Raw genomic sequence first — 13779 nt, 5'->3', positions numbered from 1 at the left:
AAGCACTATTCCCAAAATTAAGAATTAAATTATGAGATCTTCAACAGACCAAAAACAAATGTTCACAGTCCCTGTTTTATTTCCATTTGTTCACACACACTTTAAAAAAAAAACACATGCACTCACACAATACCCAAACATCAGGAATTAGAAGGGCATAAAACAGGGGGCTTTATAGGCTGAAAAAATATCCTAGACTTCAGAACAGAATACCAATCAAATATTGAAAATTCCTTTGTTCAAAACACAAAGATGTTTTGTTTTTAATGGGAGTTTTTTTAAAGCTTTCTTTTTTTAAAAAAAAAAAAAAAAAAAAGGAAAGATTTAAGGACAAACAGCAAGCTTACACTGCCTGAGGCAAGGGCCTGGTTTCTCTTCCTTGAAGGCCTTTTACAGATGTCAGCTTTCACTGGCCTCCATGCACAACCTCCCACTACCACCCACTCTGCCTGCCACGGCAAAGTGCAGGCACACTGGGCCCCCTGGAGGATGCGGGCAGGGGCTACAGGGCATCCAGGATGTGGTCGATCTTGGTGACCAGCTCCTGGCGCTTTCCTGAGATGAGCTTCTCATTCTCAATGTACGTGTCTTTCTTGAGCTTGCCAGCCACCAGGCGCTCAGCCTCCACCGCCGACTTCAGCACCAGCTCCTTGACCTGTGCATCCAGCTTCTGCATTTCGCTCACCTGACCGAGGCAAGAGCAGGGCAGGACTTGTGAGCGGTCCTCCCACCCCACTCAGCAGGCCCCACCATCTCCCAGGCCTACAGACCCCAGAGCTCCACAGGGATCAGCCACAAATGCAGCCAACAGCACAGTGTCCCAGGGCAGCAGGGCTGGCTATGGAGGAAGATAGGCCTGGCTTCAAATGCCAACTTCACCACCCACAAGCCCTGTTCTTACACCCTTGTGAACAAGCCCTGCACCATCCCTGGGCCTCATCTCCATTCTAGGACTCTGAGGACTGAGTATGAAACTACTTGGCAGCGCCTATCATGCCCCTGACACATAGCAGCTCCTCTATGAACATCACTTCTCTCCCTGCAGCTTGCCAAATTAGTTCCAGGGATTCAATTAGGCAAAAGATCAATGGCAAGGGAAGGGGGGGTGACAGCCATTGTCACCTACTGTATGTCACATTGAGGACTGGTATAGTCACATTCATTCAACATTCAACAAATGTTTAGTGAGCCATGGCGCGAGGCACAATTCTAGGTTCCAGAAAACAGCACTAAGGACAGATAAGGGATCTTGCCCTCAGATGCTGACATACAATTATAACACTTAAGTAGAAGAATAAATTGTTTCAGAAAGTGGTAGGTGTGGGCCAGGCACAGTGGCTCACATCTGTAATTCCAGTACTTTGGAGGCCAAGGCAGGCAGAACACTTGGGCTCAGGAGTTCAAGACCAGCCTGGGCAACATGGCGAAACTCCATCTCTACAAAAAATACAAAAAATTAGCCAGGCATGGTGGTGTGCACCTGTGATCCCAGCTACTTGAGGTGGAAGGATCGCTTGAGCCTGGAAGTAGGGCTTGCAGTGAGCGGAGATTGCACCACTACACTCCAGCATGGGCGACATAGTGAAACCCTATCTCAAAAACAACAAAAAAAGTGGTAGGTGCTATGAGGAAATTCACACAGAGGAGAGGGAATGCCAGGGAGTGGACAGGGGAGTCAGTGACTTTGAGGGGCACCTCTGCAAAAAGGTTACTGTCCTCATTTACAGACAACTCCTTTACATAGCTTGTATCAGGGCAGGGTTCTGAATATTTTGCATGCATTAACTCATTTCACACTCACAACCCCTATGAGGGGCTAACACCATTCCCATTTTATAGATGAGGAAACTGAGGCACAGGAGTTAGGTGACTTGGCCAGGTTTACAAACTCTGAATCAGAGCCTGGATTCAAACCTATTGATTCTAAAGTCTAGGTTCATTTTACCACAACATAAGCAGCCTGGGACGTAGAACAGTCTGGCCTCCAGGAGAGGATGCAGCTACTCTCAATACTGGCCACAAGGGCACACAGTGCTGACGAGGCTAGCAGAGCTTCCTCCATACCCAGCTCACACCAGGACCCCAAAAATCCCTTGTTCCTCCACAAGGACGGGCACCACATGAAAAGCTATGGCCAGATGCAGTCTCATCCCACAAGCATGCAGGTAAGCAAGAGAGCTGCCCAGTATCTGCCCTAGACAGAGCAGTGAGGCATGGAGGGCCCCAAGCCAAGTGACTCTGTGATGCCCGACACTTACTCTGTCGCACAGATCAGAGCCCTCTGTCTTCAGCCTGGACTGCAGCAGTGCAATCTCACTGGTCAAGGCCTTGTGTTCAGTCTCCAGGCTCTTCTTGCCACTGTTGAGGGTGGAGATGTCCCGGGATTGCTTGTACCTATTGACGGTCTCGTCAAAGTGACGGTAAAGGCCTATTCTCTTGTTGACCAGGGTCAAGACCTGCTCTGTGATGCAGGCTACCTTCATCCTGGCTTCTGCGGCTGGATCCTGAAGGAAGGAGAGGCACCATGTGTGACAACATCCAGGCTTGGGTCCACTCTGACCTTATCTCCCAAAGAACATCTGCCACCACCAGCCATCCAAAAAAGAAATGCCACCTTCTTGGAAAGTCAGAGTCAAACCCCTACTGACACCTAATCTAGACCAGGTTCAGCAATGGGCAAAACTAGGGCCATAAGGATGAGCAGACCAGCTGGGCCTGGTGGCTCATGCCTGTAATCCCAGCACCTTGGGAGGCCAAGGCGGGCAGATCACGAGGTCAGGAGTTCAAGACCAGCCTGACCAATATGGTGACACCCCATCTCTACTAAAAATACAAAAAAAAATTAGCCGGGCATGGTGGCGGGCACCTGTAATCTCAGCTACTCAGGAAGCTGAGGCAGGAGAATCACCTGAACCCAGGAGGCGGAGGCTATAGTGAGCCGAGATTGCACCACTGCACTCCAGCCTGGGCGACAGAGCGAAACTCCAACTCAAAAAAAAAAAAAGAAGATGAAGCAGACATTTCACTTCACAGTCCAGTAAGGCAGACAGATAGATGTGAATAAGGATGATAATGTCAGTGTGCCCTGCATATACATTACAGCAGTCTTGCCCATTTCATCAGCAGGAAACATTAGATAAACCAAAATTAAGGGACATTCTATAAAACTGGTCTCTATACTACAAATGTCAAGGTTATTAAACACAAAGAAAGGACCGGGAATGGTGGGTCACACCTATAATCCCCACACTTTGAGCAGCTGAGGCAGGAGGATCACTTGAGGTCAGGGGTTCAAGACCAGCCTGGGTAACATAAAGAGACTCCGTCTCTAGAAAAAAATATTTTGGCCAGGTGCAGTGGCTCACACCTGTAATCCCAACATTTTGGGAGGCCGAGGCAGGCAGATTGCTTGAGTCCAGGAGTTCGAGACCAGCCTAGCCAACATGGCAAAACCCAATCTCTAATAAAAATACAAAAAATTAGCCGGGCATGGTGGTGCATGCTTGTAGTCCCAGCTACTCAGGGAGCTGAGATGGTAGTATCTCTTTAGCCCAGGAGGTCGAGGCTGCAGTGAGCCCTGATCGTGCCACTGCACTCCAGCCTGGGTAACAGAGTGAGACTCTGTCTCGAGAAAAAAAACATTTTTTTAATTAGCTGGGCATGATGGTATGCTCCTGTAGTCCCAAACTACTTGGGAGGATGAGGGGGAGGATGGCTTGAGCCCAGGAGTTCGAGGCTGCGGTGAGCTGTGATTGATCGGGGGACAGTCAGCAAAATTATGGACTGGATGTTGGTCAACAGTACTAATTAACTGGCCAGTTAATAGTATTAATTAACTAATGGACAATTACATTACCCATTCTTTGAGGAAGAAGGCACAGAAGGCAGAACAGTGGAGCCACTCACCACAAAGTTCTGAACGTGCTCTTCTACCAGATTTTTAGCAACATTACATTTCCTGAATTTGATCATTGTATTGTGATTATGTAAGAGAATACCCTTGCTCTCAGGCTACACACATGCTCAGGCTACACACATGCTCAACTATTCAAGGATAAAGGGGCACAATGTCTACAACTTAACCTCCAATGATTCAGCAGAAATAATTACACACACACACACACACACTCATTCCTCGAGGCACCCCCCCCCCCCCATCTCCGACTATCTGCACATACTCCAAGTCCTGTAGTCAGCCCTGTGGAACCCAAGTATACAAAAAGTCAGCCCTCCACATATTGGGTTTCAGATCCCTCAAACACTGTATTGAGTATTGTATTTCCTATCTGCATTTGATTATAAAAATCTGGCCAGGCACGGTGCCTCATGCCTGTAATCCCAGCACTTTGGGAGGCCGAGGCGGGTGGATCACGAGGTCAGGAAATTGAGACCATCCTGGCTAACACGGTGAAACCCCGTCTCTACTAAAAATACAAAAAATTAGCCAGGCGTGGTGGCACGTACCTGTAGTCCCAGGTATTCGAGAGGCTGAGGCAGGAGAATTGCTTGAACCCAGGAGGTGGAGGTTGCAGCAAGCCGAGAGCACACCACTGCACTCCAGCCTGGGCAACAGAGCAAGACTCCGTCTCAGGAAAAAAAGGAAAGAAAAAAAATCTGCATATAAGTGGACCCACACAGTTCGGCTGGATCAACATCTTTGCTCACAGGTCCTACCAAAACCCCTCCCTGCTGTCTCACAAACATCAGCCCCTCCAACTGAATGCCCTTCCCCACCTTCTTTGCCTGTCACCTTCTCAGGGTAGCCTTGGGGCCTCCCAGGTCGCCCCACTAGAAGCACACCCTTGGTGCGCACCTGTAGTCCCAGCTACGCAGGAGGCTGAGGCAGAAGAATCGCTCGAACCCGGGAGGCAGAGGTTGCCGTGAGCGGAGATTGCACCACTGCACTCCAGCCTGGCAACAGAGCGAGACTCCATCTCAAAAAAAAAAAAAAAAAAAAAAAAAAAAAAAAAAAAGCACACCCTGTGCCTGTCATCACATTCCCACAGTCCTCAAGCACCAGCTGTGCTCATCTCCTCCACCAGGCCTCACCAATAAGTGCCTGGTACTAGTGCCTACCCTGGGGCACGGCGCCAAGAGCCCTAAGGAACAATGAGAGAATGAGAAATGGAGGAAGGAAGGAAGGAAAAGACCAAGAGGATGACCTGAGGATAACAGCAGTGCAGCCTGGGGAGGACCAAGGAGCCACAGAGCCTGTCAGGGAGCAGATAGTGGGGGTGGGGAGAAGGGTGCTGACGGGGCCAGGTCAGTGGTTTCTGCTCCCAACAAGGAATCACCAAGGGGGATGGGGGGAGGGAGAGGGGACTAAGAGGGGAGTTCCACCTCCAAGTTCCACTGAATAACAAGAAGCAAAACAGCTAAATAAGCACCAATCTTTTCATGTTTTTCCTACCTCAACTGAGCATCCAAGTTACTCTGTCTCCAGAGCCAAAACAAGACAGAAGCAGGGACTTAACCTCCTGTGCTGGTGACCACAAGCAACAAAAACAAAGTACCCTTCCAGCAAGGATGAGCATAGGCAGGGGTCTTTTGGCCATGGCGTCCCGCCCTGGGCTCACTGTGAGGATCGGTGCTCAAGCTGGTGAAATATTACCAAGGACACAAATGACAAGCAGGAAGAAGGCTGAGATGGTACCTTGGTGATGGAGAAGTCCAGCCGAACATAGATGATAACGGTGAAGAACAGGATGTAGAAAGCCGCCACCACCAGCAGGGGCTCCTGCAGCATGAGCACCTTGTTGAACGTGTAGTGGACCTGGGAGAAGCAAGAGGACAGGCTTCATCAGGGCTGTAGGGACACGGGAGCCTAGACTCACGCAGGCTGGCCCACTTGACCTGCTGCCCCACCCCAAGACCAGAAGACGCCATGAGCTCAAATGACTCCAGCCCAAGGAGGGACGGGGGTGAGTTCTTGGCCCCAGAGCCCACTGTCTGGGGAAGACACCATGGAAGGCAAACAGTGGAGCCACTCACCACAATGTCCTGAATGTGCTGTTCTACCAGATTTTTCTTGTAGGCAACAATCACAGGGCGGCCAAATGTGTCCAGATAGGTGTAGTGCAGCTCATCTGGGGCACGGCTGATTTCATAGGGACTATCAATTTCAATGTTCCTGGAAGAAGATGGGAATAAAATATAGCCTCCAACCAACTATATCGATAAACCAGGTTTAGGATCAGAGAATTCCAAGGCTAAGGGGCCTTTCAAGATCACTAAATTCACACTCCTCCACTCTGCTCCCTTCCCAGCTATGGAGAACACCCACTCTCTTGAGACAGGGGAGCCAGTGCCAGAAAGCCCTTTGTTTTAAAGCCCTTGTCTGCTGGGGCAACAACTGTCCCTCTGAATCCTCCACTCCCAAGTTCTCACAGGTAATGGCCCCACTCCTTGGAGTCACAAAGTTGACACAGCTCTCCTGTACATCCTACCCAGTGAGTCCCTGGGAGGCTAGAACAGATGCCTCACGAGCTGTTCTGAATGTTCTTTCTCTTCACATGAGTAAGAGCTTCTTATGGGGCAGGGGACATGTCCTGCTTTTGTCTGCCCAGGCCCACTATCCCTTCTCCTGGTAAACAGCACAGCCTGCATTTGCGTGAGGAACTACTCTTCCACTATGGAACATTCTCCACAGGAAGAAAATCAAGGGGTCTCTCATTCTGGCAGTCAGAGTGGACATGTGACTCAAGAGAGGCCAAGTAGATGTTCCCTGATAAAGTAAATCTAGAGAAAAGTGACACAAAGACTGTGCACCTAGAACACAGGCTCTCCTTAGGGTACCACAAGGGTACAACCAGAGAAATCGGGTGCAAAGGAGAGGAACAGTCACACTCACTTGGCTCCTTCAGGCAGGATGATCTTCACAGTCAGAGAATCTATCACTTGTTCATCAAACACATGGTCCACAAACCTCATCTTCAGTGCATACTGGTCACCTGAAGGATCAAGCAAGCATAAGCCATGATGTGGAAAACAGATCAAATAGGCAGGAGAGAAAGAAGTACAGGGGCTCACATAAAGACAGAGCAACTAGACAGCAAAACCAAAAACCCATGGACCGTGTTTACAACAAAACCAGGCAACAAAGTATCTCTACTGAACCCCACAACACAGAGACAGGGATGGGGGTCAAAACACCGACAGCCACAAGACCTTCACGTTATCAGTGTCTGTGAAGGAGAAAGCAGAGAGAAGAAACAGGGCAACTGACAGGGCTTGAGAACAGCAGAACCCCCAAACACACAACTGGGATTCCGTAGAGAGCACAGCAGGCCAATGTGAGGAGTGGCTGAAACTTGGAGCAGTTGTGCCCTGCCTAATGGTGAGTGAAATGGGCCTGCAGAAGGTCTAAGAGTCTGCAGCAGTCTAGTCCCTGAGAGCAGAACTCCCCTTCTGGGACAGTGCCCTACAGTGAGGAGAAACTGCTCAACACAATCAAAATTGAGCATGATAGGGACAATGGAACTCAAAAACCGCGCAGGGGAAAGCTCAGAAAGCAAGCCACATGTTTTTGCAGTATACCACACTAAAATAGCAGAGATCTGGGAAGGTACAAAAGCCACTCTAAACCATCCCTCCTTCGGAAAGGTCACATTAAAAATGATCAACAGACAGTGGCTCATGCCTGTAATCCCAGTACTTTGAGAGGCAGAGGCAGGCAGATCACCTGAGGTCAGGAGTTCAAGACCAGCCTGGCCAACATGGTGAAACCCCGTCTCTACTAAAACTATAAAAATTAGCTGGGTGTGGTGGCACATGCCTGTAATCCCAGCAACTTGGGAAGCTGAGGTAAGAAAATCACTTCAACCCAGGAGGTGGAGGTTGCAGTGAGCTGAGATTGTGCCACCATACTCCAGCCTGGGAAACAGTGTGAGACTCCGTCTTAAAAAAGAAAAAAAAAAAAAAAAAAAAAAAGATTAAGTTATATAAGAAAAATGGGATGAAAACAAGAACATCCCTATAAGAAAATGAAAACATGCCAGCAAGACGCCCATAAAAACGAACCAGGAGACTGCTCCTGCTATTCCAAAACAAGCTAAAGGTACTAACAAAATCATGTAAGTCATGCAAGGACAATGTAAACAATAATTAGAAAAATTCAGGCCAGGCGCGGTGGCTCACTCCGGTAATCCCAGCACTTTGGGAGGTTGAGGCAGGTGGATCACCTGAGGTCAGGAGTTCGAGCGCAGCATGGCCAACATAGTGAAACCCCATCTCTACTAAAAATTAAAAATTAGCTGGGCGTGGTGGCACACGCCTGTAGTCCCAGCTACTCCAGAAGCTGAGGCAGGAGAATCTCTTGAACCCAGGAGGCGGAGGTTGCAATGAGCTGAGATCGTGCCAAGGCACTCCAGCCTGGGAGGTTACAGTGAGCTGAGATCGCGTCACTGCACTCCAGCCTGGGCGACAGAGTGAGACTCCGTCTCAAAAAAAAAAAAAAAAGAAAGAAAAATTCAGAAAAATGATAGAAATCAGGAAAAAAATTTAGAAATAAAAGAGGCATTTTAGGAATTAAGGCTAATTAAGATGGATTAGAGTGAATAACAACAAACAATAATGCTAATGCTTTAAGATAAATGCAAAGAAAAGCAACTTTATTTTTTAGAGACAGGGTCTTGCTCTGTCACCCAGGCCAGAGGGCAACTTCCTGGGCTCAAGTGTTATTACTCCTGCCTCAGCCTCCCAAGTAGCTGAGACTACAGGTGTGAGCCAGATAATTTTTCATTTTAAAAAATTTTTTTGTAGAGACCCGTTTTCACCATGTTGCCCCGGCTGGTCTCAAACTCCTGAGCTCAAGCAATCCTCCCGCCTCAGCCTCCCAGAAAAGTTTTAAATGAAAAAACAGGCCTGGCACAGTGGCTTACACCTATAATCCCAGCACTTTGGGAGGCCAAGGCAAGCAGATCACTTGAGGTCAGGAGTTCAAAACCTGCCTGACCAACGTAGTGAAACCCCCTCTCTACTAAAAATACAAAAAATAACCAGGCATGATGGCGGATGCCTGTAGTCTCAGCTACTCGGGAGGCTGAGGCAGGAGAATCGCTTGAACCCAGGAGGCAGAGGTTGCAGTGAGCGGAGATCAAGCCAAGAAAAACAGATGTAGATGTTAACTGCAGATTAATAGATAAGGCAAATTGAATAGATTGAAAAGGGCAAAACTAAGGTATAGTATGTAGAGATATACACTTGGGTGATAAAACTACAAAGATATTCAAGAAAGTGATTACTCAAAGGCGGGGCAGTGACTTTGAGAAGGAAGAGGTACATGGAACACTTTTTGGGTAGCTAGCAAATTTTGATTTCTTGACAGGAGGGGGTGGGGAGCGGCACAAGGTCTTCCTCATAATAATTCACTGAGCTATAAATTTTTTGTATGGTTTTATCTTATTTTTCAGTAAAAAGGTTTTAAAGAAAGACTTGGCCAGGCGTGGTGGCTCTCGCCTATAATCCTAGCACTTTGGGAGGCCGAGGCCCATGGATCACCTGAGGTCAGGAGTTCAAGACCAGCCTGGCCAACATGGTGAAACCCCGTCTCTACTAGAAATACAAAAAATTAGCTGAGCGTGGTGGCGGGCACCTATAATCCCAGCTACTCGGGAGGCTGAGGCAGGAGAATCACTTGAACCAGGAGGTGGAGGTTGCAGTGAGCCAAAATCGCACCATTCCACTCCAGCCTGGGTGGCAAGAGTGAGACTCCGTCTCAAAAAAAAGAAAGACTTGAAGAAAATATGACAAAATGTTTTCAATCATTAGTTCTGGGTGTTCATATAAAAGTGTTTTTTATTATTCTCTGAATTTTCATTTTTTAAATAACTCAAAAACTATTTAAAGGAATTTCAGCAGTTCCATCTGATGACAGAACTGCAAGTAAGAAGACGACTTTTACATACTGTTCGGATTGACTATCAAATGCATGTATTACTTTTACAATAGTAACTCGTACCCACTCATAAAAAGTTGTTCCTGATAAACCAGCCTTCCTGAGAATGACAAATGAACACACTCCATCTATAAAGACTGATAATTGAAAGAAAGAAAATTCATGAAATTAAAGAAAAGTTTCTCCCTTACTATTGAAGACTGACCCAAATTATAGAGGTACTCATAGCTTGGGAGGTTGTAGCCAACGATGTAATGGGTCTTCCACCCGCCAAAGAGAGGGAAGCGAGGCCGGATTTCCATCTCTACAGAGTCATCCAAAATAAGGAGGTGGCTGGTGGAAACATTGCCAATCTCATCCCGGTAATAAACATCCTGGGCAGCAGCAGGAAGGATGGTCTGCAAGAGAGTGGATATGCCCTTCTAAAACTCCAGGAACCAGCTGAGAGGAAATGATCCTCAACACAGAAGACTTCCTGCACCAAGATCCTCACATGGTACTACTTAATTAAAATAGTCCCCAAACATAAACAACCTAAAAAAGTCTAACTTTCCCACAAAGGTTTCAAAATTTCTAGAAATTGCGTCGACTTCTCAATCAAGGGTGCTAACTACCCAAATTCTTCTAAACAGTAAATAATTAAGGGAAATGCAAATACCTTTGTGAACACTGAAGACTTAATACAAAGGTAAAAATAATCCTGCAAGTTATTTTGCAGAGAAGAAAACTAAAGATAGAAGACAGAAGAAATTTCATCAAATTACTAGGTGGTAGGGTTACAGAAAGGGTTTTTCTACCTGATATTCTTTATTGTATTTTCCAAATCTGTCAGTGTATTTTGATCATGGGAGGAAGGGATCATACCTTTGTTCACATACTGACCCCTTCTATCATACAAAAGTAAAAAAACAAGTTTATAAGATTGCATTTATGGGACAAAAAAGATTTAAAAACTGTATATGCAATATGATAAAATGTTTTTTAAAAACACTACAAAAGAACAAAGAAATAGATCAAAATGTCAGCTGTGTTTGGGTGGCGCAGTACTATGAATATGCTTTTCCTTTTTCTATTCAAATTTTCATTTAAAAAATATGGTTTAGGCCGGGCGCGGTGGCTCACGCCTGTAATCCCAGGACTTTGGGAGGCCGAGGCGGGTGGATCATGAGGTCAGGAGATTGAGACCATCCTGGCTAACACGGTGAAACCCCATCTCTACTAAAAACACAAAAAATTAGCTAGGCGTGGTGGCGGGCGCCTGTAGTCCCAGCTACTCAGGAGGCTGAGGCAGGAGAATGGCATGAACCCGGGAGGCGGAGCTTGCCGTGAGCCGGAGCTTGCCGTGAGCCGAGATCCTGCCACTGCACTCCAGCCTGGGCAACAGAGCGAGACTCTGTCTCAAAAAAAAATGGTTTAGGCTGGGCATGGTGGCTCACGCCTGTAATCCCAGCAGTTTGAGAGGCCAAGGTAGGTGGATCACTTGACGCCAGGAGTTCGAGACCAGCCTGGCCAACATGGTGAAACCCTGTCTCTACTAAAAATACAAAAATTAGCTGGGTGTAGTGGTGCATGCATGTAATCCCAGCTACTCAGGAGTCTGAGGCAGGAGAATCACTTGAACCCAGGAGGCGGAGGCTGCAATGAGCAGAGATCACGCCACTATGCTCCAGCCTGGGTGGCACAGTGAGACTGTCTCAAAGAAAAAAAAGAAAATGGCTTATTTATATATATGGGGGGATATTTTTTAAGATTCTGTTGGTTTCTAACACTGCCAATCAACAAGATGAACATCAGTCAACCCTAAACAACTGCCTAAATATTTAGCTAGTTTCGAAAAGCAAATAGGTAGCTATGATAAAGTCCTCGTTTCTCACAATGTCCAAGTTGAACATTCCATACCTTAAAAGAACGGATGGAGGATATGCCACTATCTGGCTGTCTCTGGTAATCATAGCGTGAGAAAGGCCCCTTAAGCACAGCTCCTGTGTGCTTTAAGTCCACATTTTCTTCCACAGCAATATTACCCCAGTGAGAGACTTCAATGACTCGGGTCATGCTGGTGATGGTCAGGAAAGGGCTGTTGTTCTCATAATGTACTTTAAAAGTATCCTGGAAGGAAGGAAACAAATAGTTCAAAGTTTTGGCAACAGAGAAAGCACCATTAGTTTAAATCAAATTGACTGGAGACAACCTATATATCAGCAACAGAATGGGTAAATTATGATGTACCTAACATATGCAACATTTTAAAATTATGTTTACTAGGACTTCTTGCTAACATATGGGAATAAATGTTCCTGATATATTATTAATTCAAAAAATAGGACACAAAAAAATAATATGTCTGGAGCTGATTGTATGTATTAGGCAGTTTTGTAAGAGTTCTAAATAAGTGCATTATCTCATTTCATTCTCAAGACAATATGATGAAATAAGAACTACTTATCCCCATTTGACAAATAAAAATCTCAAGGCCTGGCAGTTTCCAAAATTTTGTTCAAGGTCATAAACCTAAGTGGCAATACAAGGTCTGCTAAGTTCCGACTTCACTTTTTTTTCTTTCTTTTTGAGACGGAGTCTTGCTCTGTCACCCAGGCTGGAGTACAATGTACAACCTCAGCTCACTGCAACCTCCACCTCCTGGGTTCAAGTGATTTTCCTGCCTCAGCCTCCCTAGTAGCTGGAATTACAGGCGTGCACCACCACATCTGGCTAATTTCTGTACTTTTAGTAGAGATGGGGTTTCACTATGTTGGCCAAGCTGGTCTCGAACCCCTGACCTCAGGTGATCCGCCCACCTTGGCCTACCAAAGTGCTGGGATTACAGGTATGAGCCGCCACACCCAGCCAGCCATCGTGCCCAGACTGATTTCACTCTTCTATGTGGTAAATACTACCTCTCAATAAGGCCCAACACACCTTGCTTCCCAAAAGTCTATGAAAAGGACAAGATCTATTTTGTTAGCTCTTACAGCTAGTTTATTCACTAGTTTATTCCCTCATTCTATGACTAGATTTTTAAAAGTACAATTCACTCATAATCATATTTGATAGCATTTAATGCCAGTACAAGCAAGGGCATTAGGAAACCAGCAGTTTCACACGCTGGAATCCTAAAAAATTGATTAAATCTTTTGAAAAACTACTTGGCAAAATACAGCAAGAGGTTTTTCTTTTTTTTTTTTTTAATTATAAACAGTCTCACTCTGTCACCCAGGCTGGAGTACAGTGGCACAATCTTGGCTCAATGCAGTCTCAACCTCCTGGGCTCAAGCAGTCCTCCCACCTCAAGCCCCATGAGTGGCTGGGATTCCAGGTGCATGCCACCACGCCCAGCTAATTTTCTGTATTTTTTGTAGAGATGGAATTTCACCATGGTGCCCAAGCTGGTCGCAAGCAATCTACCCACCTTGACCTCCCAAAGTGCTGGGATTATAAGCATGAGCCACTGTGCCCAACCAGCAAGAGATTTTAAAATGTTCATATCCTTCAATTTGAAAAACATTACTTCAGAAAATCCTGAGAATACAAAAATACATAACTTTTGTATAATATGCAGAGATGTATATTATAATATTAAATAGAAAAAAAAACTGTTTAACTATAGAAACTTGGCAAATAAGCTCTAGGACATCGAATCAGTGAGTTAGCCACTTAAAAACGGTTTACAGGCTGGGTGCAGTGAAACTTTGGGAGGCCAAGGCGGGCAGATCACAAGGTCAGAAGTTTGAGACCAGCCTGGCCAATATGGTGAAACCCCGTCTTTACTAAAAATAGAAAAATTAGCCAGGCGTGGTGGTGGGCACATGTAGTCCCAGATACTCAGGAGGCTGAGGCAGGAGAATCACTTGAACCCGGGAGGTGGAGGTTGCAGTGAGCCGAGA

At 46.2% G+C, this 13779-nt stretch overlaps 1 protein-coding gene across 2 annotated transcripts in view; it reads right to left on the bottom strand.

Moving 5' to 3' along the window:
* Window positions 1-56: 56 nt before the first annotated feature.
* RPN1 (ribophorin I) overlaps window positions 57-13779 on the bottom strand; it is a 30708-nt gene continuing 16985 nt past the window's right edge. The window contains 7 exon segments of one of the 2 annotated variants that reach the window (NM_001131198.1): window positions 239-685; window positions 2259-2504; window positions 5654-5773; window positions 5992-6130; window positions 6851-6950; window positions 10101-10293; window positions 11795-12004. In NM_001131198.1, the coding sequence (NP_001124670.1) occupies window positions 503-685; window positions 2259-2504; window positions 5654-5773; window positions 5992-6130; window positions 6851-6950; window positions 10101-10293; window positions 11795-12004 (1191 nt within the window). In that variant the 3' untranslated portion in view covers window positions 239-502. 2 annotated transcript variants of the gene reach the window in all.

The sequence above is a fragment of the Pongo abelii genome, chromosome 2 (genome assembly GCF_028885655.2).
Source record: "Pongo abelii isolate AG06213 chromosome 2, NHGRI_mPonAbe1-v2.0_pri, whole genome shotgun sequence".
Lineage (NCBI taxonomy): Eukaryota > Metazoa > Chordata > Mammalia > Primates > Hominidae > Pongo > Pongo abelii.
This window is presented reverse-complemented; position numbering and strand designations above follow the sequence as displayed.